We start from the raw sequence: 13,219 nt of genomic DNA on the forward strand, positions 1-13,219 counted from the left end.
AAGACAAGATTGTTTTTTATATTAAAACAAAGTAATTAAATAGGGGAAGGGTTGTTCTTGCATAATGAATCAGTGAATGATGTTTCTGTTTTGTCACAGGGAAGACAGAACTGGCCAAACAGGTGGCTCGCTACATGCACAAGGACGTTAAAAAGGTAAATGACAAAGCAATGTACATGTATATTAGCACACTAGTGTTTCTTAGACCTACCGTTAAATTTAGATCATGTCTGTTTTGAGACCTGACATTAAACAGCAACCTGAGTGATCTGAGCACAATTAACTGGCTTCAAGTACTTGTGTTCACACCTGGCAATAAAATGCATCTTTACATGCATCTTGAGCCGTCACTCATAGTAGAAAATTGGAGCAGATGCTGTCTCTAATGGAGACAATACTGTCCAGTAATGTCGCTACCAACCTCTGTTTCAGAACCACGGACAGCACTGCTTGTTTTGAGTGTGTCCAAAAATGGGGGTATGCTACTAATTGTGGAACAAACTGTAAAGGCTCCATCAACTACTGAAAACACAAACGTTATTATTCATTTATCTATCTCCACACAACACTCATGGAAGCTTCCATATACAGGGTAATTTCACTGCTGTGCTGTTTGCAGCTGCAAAAGAAAAACCTAAACATTTTTTTATTATTATTTTTGTTAGAGCTATATAATAACAGTTGCAGTTACAAATTATTTTAAAAGGCTGTTGCTACTAATCTACACCTAGTAGACTTGATTGATTTTGTATTTTTGGTAGTTTTATATTTTTCCCCCAATGAACTAGGTAAAACTGTGTTTATGTAAGAGCATCGGTTAAGAGAGAGTAGTCAAATTGGCCAGGTTGAGTAAGAAAGATTGAAAGAATATGTCCCAGGCCTCTCAGGATGTGGTCTGAGTGATCAAGGGTTTCAAATACATCCCCACTCAGTGCATTTACATGCACGTGAAAAAACAAATTATTGCCTTAATCGGACTATACCAGGAGAACTTAATTGCATGTAAACACATTCTCATTATCCGATTGAGACACCCAGATAATGAGATTGGAATCGGAGTTTTCAATCGGATAATGTGTGTGTGCATGTTCCACAACTACTGCGCTGGCGTGTGACCCCGGGACAAAAACGTCCAAGAAAGCCGATCGCAGAAGAAGAAAAAGAAGAGAAACGGAGTTGCTAGAAGAACCGTCTGAGGGATAGCACAGATCTTACCTGCACCAGAAGTAGTTTTCTTGCGCTATATGTAAACTGGGACAAGGACTGTAGTGAGAAAGTCGAATTATGAGCATAGCTCGATTAAGCTCTGCATGTAAACACACTGAGTGTGTCTTAGGTGAGGTCAGATTAGTCAGGACCAATTTTAAAACTGGGGGTTTCTGTGGTAGCTATAAAATCAACACAAATATGCACTGATACTGTATATACAGTTGTGTGTGGTGCTTATTGTGGAGGCTAACTTATTCTGTCATTCCAGGGATTCATTCGAATGGACATGTCTGAGTTCCAGGAAAAACATGAGGTAAGCTCTTTCAAATACATTGGTGTGAATTCAGGAAAAGCTTGGTAATGTCTAATTCACACATATACTTACACGCTCTTCTGAAGTTCATTCATTTCATATGAGAGCAGTTAACAGTTGCATATTTCTGCTGCAGATGCATAGCAGTGACGCATTGCATTAATTCTGTTTCTGCACTCATAATGGATTCATAAAGCAAAATAAATGTTGTTTGTTGCCCGTTTTCTCCTTTTTGTGAAGCTTCAGTGATGAATACTTTTAATCAATGATTCTGAGTTGCATCATGTTTTAATGTTGAGTGCCATGTCCAATTATTTTACCTCAGAGTTCATGCATTTTCCACTTTTTATGGATTCCTCTTTACTTTCTAGCCCTAGAAAGCATTAGTATAGGTTAGTAGCATCTGTGTTCTAGCTCAAAAGGGTTTACATTTGTTCCATTGCATTGTATTGTATTATTGTGACTAGAGATCAACCCGTATGAATTTTTTAGGGCCGATACTGTTTTTCTTTTACATCAGCATTGGCAAATGGCTAGTACGTGCTGCTGATTTTACTGCTGAATTGTACGGTCAGAGCACAGGCCCCCCAGCAAAAAAAAAACAGGTTCAAATTGACAGCCTGCACTATTAGTTTCCAGAGAGAGAACAAAACTTCAGCTGGCACACTCCTACTTAACAACAACAGTAAAAGTTAGTGCTGTTGTAATGATAATAATGTGTTGGTGCTGAGTGATTAAGTAAATAGATGTTGGTTTGCTTGACACGTCTATGAGTACAAGCATTTTCCAGCTTCCAGATGCATGAACTCTGCTAGTGGGAGAGGGATGTGTGTATGTATCGGACAACGCACCCGTGTATCGGCTGATACCGATAACAGTAAAAAACGTAAATGTCGGCCAATATATCAGTCGATCACTAATTGTGACTGACTGAACATCTTCTCCCTCGTGTCTGTCAGGTGGCTAAGTTCATTGGCTCCCCACCAGGATACGTCGGACATGAGGAAGGTGGTCAGCTGACCAAGCTGCTGAGGGCGTGTCCCAACGCCGTTGTCCTCTTTGACGAAGTGGATAAGGCTCATCCAGATGTTCTCACCATTATGCTGCAGCTCTTTGATGAGGTGTTCACTCAAACCCTAGTCACACATTCACCCTCTGTGTCTTTCCGTGAATAACGGGTTTAAATGTGAAAACAATAAACCGACCTCTCTTTCATTCATGCCTTTCCTTTCTCAGGGTCGTCTTACAGATGGCAAAGGAAAGACCATTGAATGTAAAGATGCCATCTTCATCATGACTTCTAACGTTGCAAGTGATGAAATTGCCCAGCATGCATTGCAGCTCCGCCAGGAAGCTGAGGAGGTCAGCCGCAGAAAGCTAGCTGACAAACTTGGTGAGAGAAATTCACTAGTGTACAGAATATACGCAAACAAATACAACCTTATGTGTTCTGCTCTTCTGGCTGATTTTCAGACATATATTCATTTACATAGATGAGTGCTGTTGTAATAAATTAGACTTGACATAGGCTTATGACAGCATTTGCAAAATAAAAGAGGAGATCAACATTTTGCAGTAAAATCTGGCGCTGCACTGTTATACATTATTAAATTAAGAAGTGGAATTAATGTCAGTATCATGCTTTTCCTTCAGAGGATGTACAGAAAGGTGATGACATCAAAATCTCCCGACAGTTTAAAGAATCAGTGATTCGACCCATCCTGAAGGTAACACAAGTGCATGAACACACACAGCTAAAACGTGCTTTGGTGTACTTCCAGACATGGTTGACCTGATAAGCTGAGGTTGTCATTGTTCATTCCTTGATTCCTCTTCAGGCTCATTTCCGGAGGGACGAGTTTCTCGGTCGGATCAATGAAATTGTATACTTCCTGCCGTTCTGTCATTCAGAGCTGCTACAGCTGGTCAGCAAAGAGCTCAACTTCTGGGCCAAAAAGGTACAAACACTGTCTGCTCTACCTCTACCACAGTCTGCACGTTATATCATTTGTTTATTTGCAGTTCTGTAAAAAGAGAGAAATCTTGATGCAAGACCACATGGCTCACAAAATCCTGCCACCTTAATCATATATATTTTAGTATTACATAAACTCCTGACCCAGCTTTATGTACAGTTTTGCCAAAATACAGATCCAAATAGCAGCAGTCGTAGTAACACCATGGCAGGCTTATGTAAAGTACGTTTAAAGCTCTGACTGAATTAGCCTTCGGAGGTCTGTCTCCTCAGCACCCCACACTTAATAACAATATATATAACAATGGGTGTCCTCCACTGGAACTGGGAGGCATCGCCCACTTCATCCTACAGCCGCTGAGCTGTGCAGAAACCTACACAGATCAATATTATGTGCCACTGTTACTCACTATAATGTGATTACAGTGTTTAACATGTGGAGCCTTCATCAATATTTAATTATTAATATTACAGCTGGTGTCCTGACAGCCAACATGGGCCCTGCAGGCGACTGATAGGGACCTGACTCATGACTCATTTATTTATCTTTTTGCTGTGTGTGTTGTTGTGTGTCGAATTCTCAGCATTTCTGCCTTTAATTTCCTAAGTGTGTGTATCCGTGCGTGTGTGTATCTGGCAACAGCACTAACAGCAGAAATCTCATTATTACTGAATCCCCATAAGTCATTTGGTTGTCAATCATTTATATTAAAGGAATTAAATGTTTATCGCCATCATTACTGCCTTACCATATATCTGGAGTAAAACATGGCATCTTATTTATTGAATGAAGTGTTAACATCCGCAGCTAAATGAGCGTGTCTGATCACTACTATTGACTAGTGTTTGATTAAAGTGCATTAAGGGCCTGTTGATTAGCACTGGCAGACGTTCAGCATGACAGGTATCTTCTCTCTGCTGCTGCATTTGTCTTGCCGCTCATTTCTACATCCTGTCCTTCTTCCTATTTAACAGATTTGTGTGGGTTTTTTTACGCCCTCTTTTAAAATTACCTCATCTCTCTGTCTGTTATCAGGCCAAGCAGCGCCATGACATCACTCTGCAGTGGGACCGCCCGGTCCTGGACCTGTTGGCGGGCGGGTATAACATGCATTACGGAGCACGCTCCATCAAACATGAGGTATGCAGCAACACACAGACTGTCCCATCAGTTTGATTATTTGATTTGGCAACTGGCAAAACACCTCTGTAATAACCCCAACAACAACTAGGAGGTATTTCTGCTTGACATTTAAAGGCACATAGTTTTAAATGAATAAATTGATGTAATGATGGTTAGTGTTCGTATGTCAGTGGATGTCTGGGAATTAATATTACTACAGAAGAGCAAACAATAAAAATGTAAACTTTAAAAACCCAAATAAATAATCTGAGTCTATGGATCCAGTAACTTAAACATCACAGCTGGGAAACCTACTATGATCTCTGTATGACTGATCCCTCAGGTCGAGCGGCGGGTTGTCAACCAGTTGGCTGCAGCATACGAGCAGGAGCTGCTTCCTAAAGGCTGCACCCTGCGTCTGTCCGTCCAATCAGAGGACCAGGAGCAGCGCAGCACACCTAGCCTGCGCCTTGAGGTGGTAGGAGAGGACAGTTCATCGAGAACACTGGACATCCGTCCACCACTCAGCCCTGAACACTAACAGCAAACACAGAGTAAATATGCACAGAGGTACTCTTATCACACACCATATCACCATCATCATCATCCAGCGTTGAGAAGACGGAAGGTTCTCCATTGATGTTCCCAATAAAAGTACCTCTAATAACCACAACATCACTGCCTCTCTCATTCAGTACACACATGCAGTAACTACCATCAATATTTCCACAGTGTGCAGTCAATAAAATCAACCTCAATGTAGCAGTTTTGTGAACTACAATCTACACTGACATGTAGATTTGTGCTACAGTGACCATCATGACCATCAAGCATCTCATCATCAGTGGTATGAATCCACTGTATAAGCTTGCAAACAATGTGTTGCTGCATTGTGTTTGTTGCATATCAGTTACGATGTTGCGTAGAGATAACTTAATGTGCATCATCCTCATCAAGTAGAAAAAGCCAAAATATTTAATATTTATTGAAGGTATTGCATTCATGTTAACAGCCAAGAAAAGTGGTATTATTTATTAAGAGTTAACAGTAGGAAGAGTTGCCTTTTTGCATTGATTGGCAGAGGTGAGAAAAACAAATAAAGAAAAACTAAAGTGAGGATTTTAGTAAGTAGTCTAATAAGTTTTAAAAACTAGAAAGTGTCTTTATTTCTTACATCTTTAAATATATAGCTTAGCATTTGTCCTTTATGCTGTGAAGAAACCAGAAGTATTAATAGCCATACATTCAGGATAGATACTTACGTAGCCTTAATGATAGATACACTGATGAGCCACAGCATTAAAACCACTGACAGGAGAAGTAAGTAATATTGACTATCTTGTGACAATGTTCTGCTGGGAAACTTTTGGACTCACCTAGACCAGACCAGACACCCCCACCCCATAGCAATGACACTCCAGCAGCCTGACACAGACACACACACTTTAAGAACAACTCAAAAGACATGAAAAACAGCACAAGGTGTTGACCTGGCCTCCAAATTCACTAGATCCCAAACTGATCAAGTATGTTAATAAGATGAGGTCTCTGTCACGACGGTGTGCTGTACAGTGTCTGACATTACACAACAGAAAGAATGTTACATCATAAATGTTTTCACTGCATGTTGACAAGACACCAAATGTAATTGATCAACATTTCTCACTGTTGTATTCCAGCTTTGACTTGGTCAATAAAGTCATCACAACAAAAAAGGGAATTCCTCTGTTTTGTGTTTTGCTTGTGTTACACTGACACTGCTGATGGATGAATGGATGCATCAGTGCCTGGGTGGGAAATCTCCAACAATAACGCTTGTCTACGTCGTGAAACAACGCAACAGAAGAATTTCCTTGGAATTGTGCTCTGTGTTGGGGTGTGTGTAGGATGGTGAGAGGGAATGCAGCGTGGTAAATGCTGCAGAGAAGCTACACACACACATATCCTGCAGGAATGTCTTCTCTATAGGGAGGAATTAGCATGCATGGAAAAGACACATTCACTCACACCGTGCTCTGCCTGGATCCCTCCCTCCCCCAAACAACACAAACACTCCTCAGCTGTCAGTCACATCTACTCTGAGTCCCCGCTGTCTGGTGAGGAGGAACTAAATGATTAGTCCATGAACCGGTTTAAGTTCAGGGAGTAAAATATTTTGCGACTTCCCTGAAGTGAGGATTATCACAAATGTAACGTTTGTCTCTGTGTTGACATGACTGAAAACACCAATTTGGAGACGGATGTAAAGAAAATATTAGTCATCCACAGACTTGCAGATAGTATATAATATTAAAAAATGCCTCAAAGCTTTAAAATCCTTTAAAATCGTACCATATTAATTGTCTTTCTCCTTCATGGTTTTTATGGTTTTAATAAAAGGGATCAATAAGAGATGGTGGATTCATCTTATGAGCGATTCTCAGCAGAATATTACAGAATATTTTGTGCATTCATAACAGCCCCAATTTGTTTTATTTGATATGGAGCATGGTTGCTGTGCTTCCTGCTGAAAATAGATTTTCCGCAACTCTTCCTCTCTATTCTGCCCTCTTTTCAGCACTTTGTCAGATATGAACGTACACAAACTGCACACTATGTTTAAACTGAACTGATAAATACCTGACATGCCATCTGCATAAAGCTATGTAAACTGAGAAAAGGAGCAACTGATCAGCAGATTTAAAAAAAAAAAAAAAAAGACTGGAAGATACCACATCTGGACGGTAGATCAGGTTCTGCTGTTATACCTCGAGGCTTTTCTCATCTCTTATAACCCTCAAACACATCTACACTTTATGGTTTTAGGAAGTCAAAATGGTTTGTGCACGTGTGTGGATCCATTTACCCTCCCTGAGGAGGAAGACAAGAATAAGAAGAGGAGGAGGAAGAGAAGAGGCTCTTAGTCTGTCCGTCAGGCTATTTCTGACTGCTGCCATTTCTCTGATTAGATTATGGAGAAACAGAAACCTGGCCCTCCATCGTCCTAACCTCCCTCTCTCTCCATCCCTCTACACTTTACTCACTCACTCACTCGCTCACTCTTGCCTTCTGCTTGCTTCCTCTCTCACTGTCTCTCCTCCACCTTTTCCTCTCAGCCCTTCCCTCTTCCTCTGCCGTCTGTCTCCCTCCTCCTCCTCCTCCTCCTGCGGCTGATACAAATGATGAAGTGTTCAAGGTGCAGGAGAGAAGAGGGTAAAAGGTCAAACATGGGAGGAAGCAGCGCGTGGGGGGCCAGAGGAATCATGTACGATTAAATAGATGCTCCAGTGGCCGTATACTCCGAATTTGCTGTGAGATTTCTCAAAGCCAAGAGGAGTTTAACTGTGGGCCTAGACCTAAACCGAGCTGAATGTGGATCAGCTTGAAAGAAAGCTTGTCATTCTAGTTTAAATCAAAGTGAACATGCCTGATCCCAGTGGTGATCCTTGGTTTTGAGGGCCCCTCTAGGCAAAGACAACCTGTACATGTACCTTCCAAACTAACAAAATCTGTCATGTGATAGGCAGAACAAGGACGTAGGAGGGCTGTGGAATACTGTTGATGTACTGTAGGGACATCATAGATGTACGGATTTGTGGCTGTCATGGCAAAATCTGAAATCTGTGGCCTTTCTGTTCGATTGTTTCTGTTTTCCATGGGATTTTCCTGTCCTGACATGACGTGATGAAGCTCATGTTTAACAAAGGAAGGTTAAGACCTGGGCATGAACTGCTATGTCCCCATTTTGTGTTCACTCTGGGGACATATTGTGGCATGTTCGGCTCTGTGTGATTCTTTAGTGAGGCGTGTTAAAGTTGACTGCAGTCTGAACGCAGCCCGGCCAGTAGCAGCAGCACCAGCAGGAGCTCAAAGAGGTGCAGCAGCCAGGTGGAGGTGGTGAATGATGAACGACTACTAGCGGCTTTCCCATTATCATATCTGTCCCTGCTCTTAACGGGGGATTTTCATCCGTGTCCCTCTGCACTCCTCTCATCTCTCCCTCCCCTCGCCTCTCTCATTGTGCTCCCCTAGGAAGGCGATCGATTTCACCTCCATTACCTCGGCCCGCTCAGCTCTTAGTCTGAAGATGCTCCTCATTCGTGCGCCTCTTATCGCTAACTATTCACTCCAGGCTCAGATGTTAGTTAAAAATGGCCCCTTCGTGTTAACGCCTGGAGCCGCGGCGGCTACTTTTGGTACGAGCCGGCGGAGGGGGCGCACTCACCGGATGCCACCACCAGGTTTACCGCAAAGACAGTCCCTGGGGAGAATTAGCATAAAAGACAAATAAAAGAGCCCGGCGAAAGAGCGCACCAGTCTGTCCTCCTTTCTTTTAAAGAAAAGGAACAAATCCATTCCGCCTAATTCGAACCTTGCTCAGGGACAGCTCGCGTGGCAGATTGCAGCCTAATTAGTTTAGAAGGAATTTAATTCAATTAACTTTCCACAGCTCCGCGCGCCCCGCCGCTGGGCTGCTTTCAGAGCGCGGGGCCAGAGCTCGAGATCTAATTAGCGTGTTTGGAGAAGCTCTCCTGCGCGCGGCCATCCCTCGCCGCTCCAGCTGTGGCGTGCTGTGTGTGTGTGTGTGTGTGTGTGTGTGTGTGTACCGTGGTCTCTCGGGAGCCGGTTTTTATCCTAAAAAGCTTCTTTTTTAAGTAACATGCCGTTATCCATTAGGATAATCCAGGTCTGGAGCCGCAGGAGAGATGTACGCAGCATGTGAATAACCGCAGTCGCTCTGCGTCACTTTCTGGTGAATGCGTGTTGGGTTCACATCAGAGTAGACTTAAACAAAGATGAGTGTCATTTGATGGGTTAAAACTCGTGCACACATTTCGAGGCAGTGTTGGCAACCTGATCCTTATGAGTCGCTATGCTATGCTGGACAATGATTGCTGGCTTTGATTTCGACACAATTTTGCCCCAATCTGACTAAAATGTGCGAGTTTCTAATTGTATTAGAGTAAATAAGGTGCGTCCACCGTTAGAAATACAGAGTTGTTTCTCTCTGTTTGTCCTTTATGATCCTGATGACATTTTCCACTCGCGCGCAAATTTGTGTACGACTTGTAAACACACTCGGTTTCCAGTTCATAAAGTACACAAGTGAAATTAATGCTTTCTAATATAACAGTACTGCACTAAATCGACCTTCATGACTGTTAGAATATTCAGTTTGTTGAAACATTCAAAGGTGGTAATTTGACTGTTTAATTTGACTGTTTGATTATTTTAGATGATGTAGTTTGTGGTGCTGTTAAATCAAATTGAATTAAATACTAAAGTGTTTCTGTTATTTAGCCTTACCTACTGACTACAATGGGCTTAACAAAATAGACACGTGTCGCTACAACGTAATACAATTCAATAATTCTACAAACCACGGCCTCCTCAATGACAACACAAATGAATCAGCAACTCTTTCTGTTATTAAAACTAAAGCTGAATAGAATACCTTTCATAAAGCTAAGATTTAGTGCAATAGTGTCGTGGAATGCATTCGTTTTTACTGGTGTTCTTAATGAACTGGCAAGTGAGTGCATATGAACTATTTGTTTTATGTCTTGTAAAGCAAAATTTATGCTGCTTTTATGCCGCATAGGGTTGTGATTATAAGGGATGTTTGCATTACAACACATGTTTTGTGATCCAGGTAAATCATTTGTCTATATCGCCTATTAGCCTATATCCCACGCAGTAGATTGTTTATTACTCAAGTTGAGCTTAATCAATACTTGAGTGAGGAGTTGAATGCAACTTCTGCACTCCGCGGTGCTGTTGCTCACGTCTCTAACCGGGTTAGATGTGCGCCGTCCTCTCCAGTCGGAGCGTCACGGCACATTCCGGTAATTGGGGACTGATATGCGGGGAAGGGCGCACCGACAGGACCCCCGGGCCCGTCACACCCGCCCCTCTCGTCTTCCATCCATCACCCAGCAAATCAAATGCACACCGCCAGCCTCTGCTGCTGTAAAGACGCGGCCCGATGTTAACGGCAGGATCCGCGAGTTGGGATTTTATTTTATGCGCAATCAAATCGACCTCCGAGGGAAGAGGATCTTAAGAGGGGCGATGACACAACACATTTTAGTGACTCTTCGGGTACAGAGCGAGAGCTGTGTGAGATGCACAAACACACACCGGCATGAGGGGCGTGAACCCGGTCAGAGCACGTTAGCAAACACAAAAGAAGCATGGATCCTAATAACCCTATAAAATTATAAAGACACTTTCCAGATCGCAAAATTATGGACTGGTTGTCAATAATGTAAAATGTTTTGCGCGGAATACCTGAAAAACAAAAAGACACTTATTTGACGCACAAGAAAAATAAAATAAACCTAAACGAAATAAAGCACAGAGATGCCTTTTTTTTTAATTCTCTCAATATCCTATTTTCGTGCATATGATCACTGTATAGATTTAAGCAAAATTAAAAAGAAGAAAATAAAAAACTGGCCTTCATTTATAATAATTAGAACATAAAGGCCAAAATAACTAACATAATACATTATGTTTCAATATTTCAATACGTTCATTTTAATTATCACAGACAATGGCATTTAAAAACCAGCTTAGTTGTTTTTTGTTGAAATGATGGTAGCCTATTTGTTGTAATTTCACATGAGTCTAGTCAATATTTGAGAACTTTTAGTTGGACAGGAGACTACAGACTACACAGCAGCCTAGCCAGATACAGCATTAAAGGCCCGTGTCTGGTGTATTTGGGTTTTTCTTAGTATTTTATGCAGATTCACAGAAGCCACCAGCTGTATTGCTCACAGAGTAAAATTCTTCTGACTTGACGTATTCTTCGGATCTGGGCCCTGACTCCAGTTAACTCTGGCGTAATCTCCGCTTTTAATTGTGCATTTATCCGTGTTACAAAGCTCGACAAAGAGGAGGTTAATATCCAGACCAGAGGATCAGCGGCAGCCTGAGTCTACAGCAAGAAAGCCGCTTTTCGTACGGGACGTGTTCTTCTTTGAGCTTTGGTTGATGGATGGAGCTGGCAGCCTCCCTCCCTGACTGACAGCCTCACTCTGATAGCAGACTACCACCGCCTGTCCCGGCACAGAACCGGCCTGGGCCTCCCGCGTGGCTTTTCATCAAACCAATGTCGCCGCTGTCTTATCCTTCCCTCATCCCTTATCCGCTGTCTCTATCCATACACCTCACCGTCTCTCCGTCAAAACCATCCATTATATCCCTCCAAGACTCCGCACCACTCTTCCCGCTGGTTTCTGCATGGAGCCCTGCAGATCTGTAGCCGGACTTTTATTACAAACAATTACAGTAGCATGAAAGATGACAATTTAATTTATCTAAAGATCGTGGCCCCGTTTGGAGTAGGGCAGGACAGAGAGGACAACTAATTAATAATGAAACGTGAATTAAATCATCAGCTCAATTTGATGCACACTGGAATAAAAAAGAAAGGGAAAAAACAATCACCATCAGAGATGTTTTACATAAGCTACTCACGAAAGCCGACATCAGATCGTTATTGGTAAACATGGTTTAATTGGTATATTCGTTCATTAAGGGAAATATAACCACAGAACATTTTTATTCTAATATGTATTTCACAATCTCCAACAGCTGTTGTAGGCTTGTGCATGCTCTCCGTCATTGTTCCCATTATAGCTAATAGTTTAATGGTCTTAATCGCTCACTTAACTGCATTTACAATTTTTTGTCTCCTGCCATTATATCCTAATGTTTTAATGGAGTGTAATGCTGCTATGGCTTTAAATCAAGGACACAAAGCTATCAGTGAAAAGATGAATTGATCCTTTACTATTAACTCAATCAAATCTCTGATTAGAACCGGGTACCACGTTAAGTGCGTTCATAAGGTTTTTTCCCCCTAATAAACTATGGGCCTATAATCCCTATAGTCGGGGTTTCTCTCTCAGGGGCCCTCAGGAGCCTCTAAGGGACTATTGTGTCCCCTCTGTTGACTCAGACGCTATGAATGCCAAAGCTCCCCGTTACTGTTTCCGTCAAATCGCTCCATGAATGTAAAAGTCCAAAGTTAAAGCCTGCTCAGAGGAGAAGTCTCCCCCTGCGCTGGAGCACTATAGGGCGGATTAGTGGCCTGGAAGAGACCGGTCTCCTCTTTGAAAGGATTAAAGTTGAAATGCCTGAAAGCGGGAGAGCTAGGGTCGCTCCTGGCTGCTCTTTTTCTCTGAGGCAGAAACAGCCCGTAGAGTTTAACTTTGAAACTGTTTAGGTTTCTCTGTAAACTCACCTCTGAACCCAGTGGACACAACAGACGGGACAGCCTGGAAAATGACTGGTTAACACGGAGTTAAAAAAATAACATAAAATAAAATAAAATAAAATAAAAATGTCAGTAGGCTTTTAAAATGTATAGCAAATGTATTCTTAAATGTGTAATTAAATCAACTACATGACATGAGGATTTATTTATTTATTTATTTATTTATTTATTTATTTATTTCATTTATCCATGTTGGTAAAACCTGTTACACCTTGCCAAAATATTACTGAACTGACCTGAGTTAAATCTTAGCTTCATGGCTGTTCTAATGTTCAGATTGGGTTGAAACATCATGAGAAATATGGTAATTCAACTGGATGATCATTTTGGGGG

General features: G+C 41.8%; 1 protein-coding gene across 1 annotated transcript in view; it reads left to right on the forward strand.

Annotated features, from left to right (window-relative positions):
• Positions 1–6,340, forward strand: part of clpb (caseinolytic mitochondrial matrix peptidase chaperone subunit B) — a 29,360-nt gene extending 23,020 nt beyond the window's left edge. Inside the window, exons 9-16 of the mRNA XM_047594401.1 lie at positions 100–155; positions 1,478–1,522; positions 2,482–2,643; positions 2,759–2,915; positions 3,176–3,249; positions 3,361–3,480; positions 4,534–4,638; positions 4,964–6,340. Coding sequence (XP_047450357.1) covers positions 100–155; positions 1,478–1,522; positions 2,482–2,643; positions 2,759–2,915; positions 3,176–3,249; positions 3,361–3,480; positions 4,534–4,638; positions 4,964–5,161 — 917 coding nt within the window. The 3' untranslated portion in view covers positions 5,162–6,340. The remainder of the gene's footprint in view (positions 1–99; positions 156–1,477; positions 1,523–2,481; positions 2,644–2,758; positions 2,916–3,175; positions 3,250–3,360; positions 3,481–4,533; positions 4,639–4,963) is intronic.
• Positions 6,341–13,219: the final 6,879 nt, after the last annotated feature.

The sequence above is a fragment of the Mugil cephalus genome, chromosome 9 (genome assembly GCF_022458985.1).
Source record: "Mugil cephalus isolate CIBA_MC_2020 chromosome 9, CIBA_Mcephalus_1.1, whole genome shotgun sequence".
In the NCBI taxonomy this organism is placed as follows: domain Eukaryota; kingdom Metazoa; phylum Chordata; class Actinopteri; order Mugiliformes; family Mugilidae; genus Mugil; species Mugil cephalus.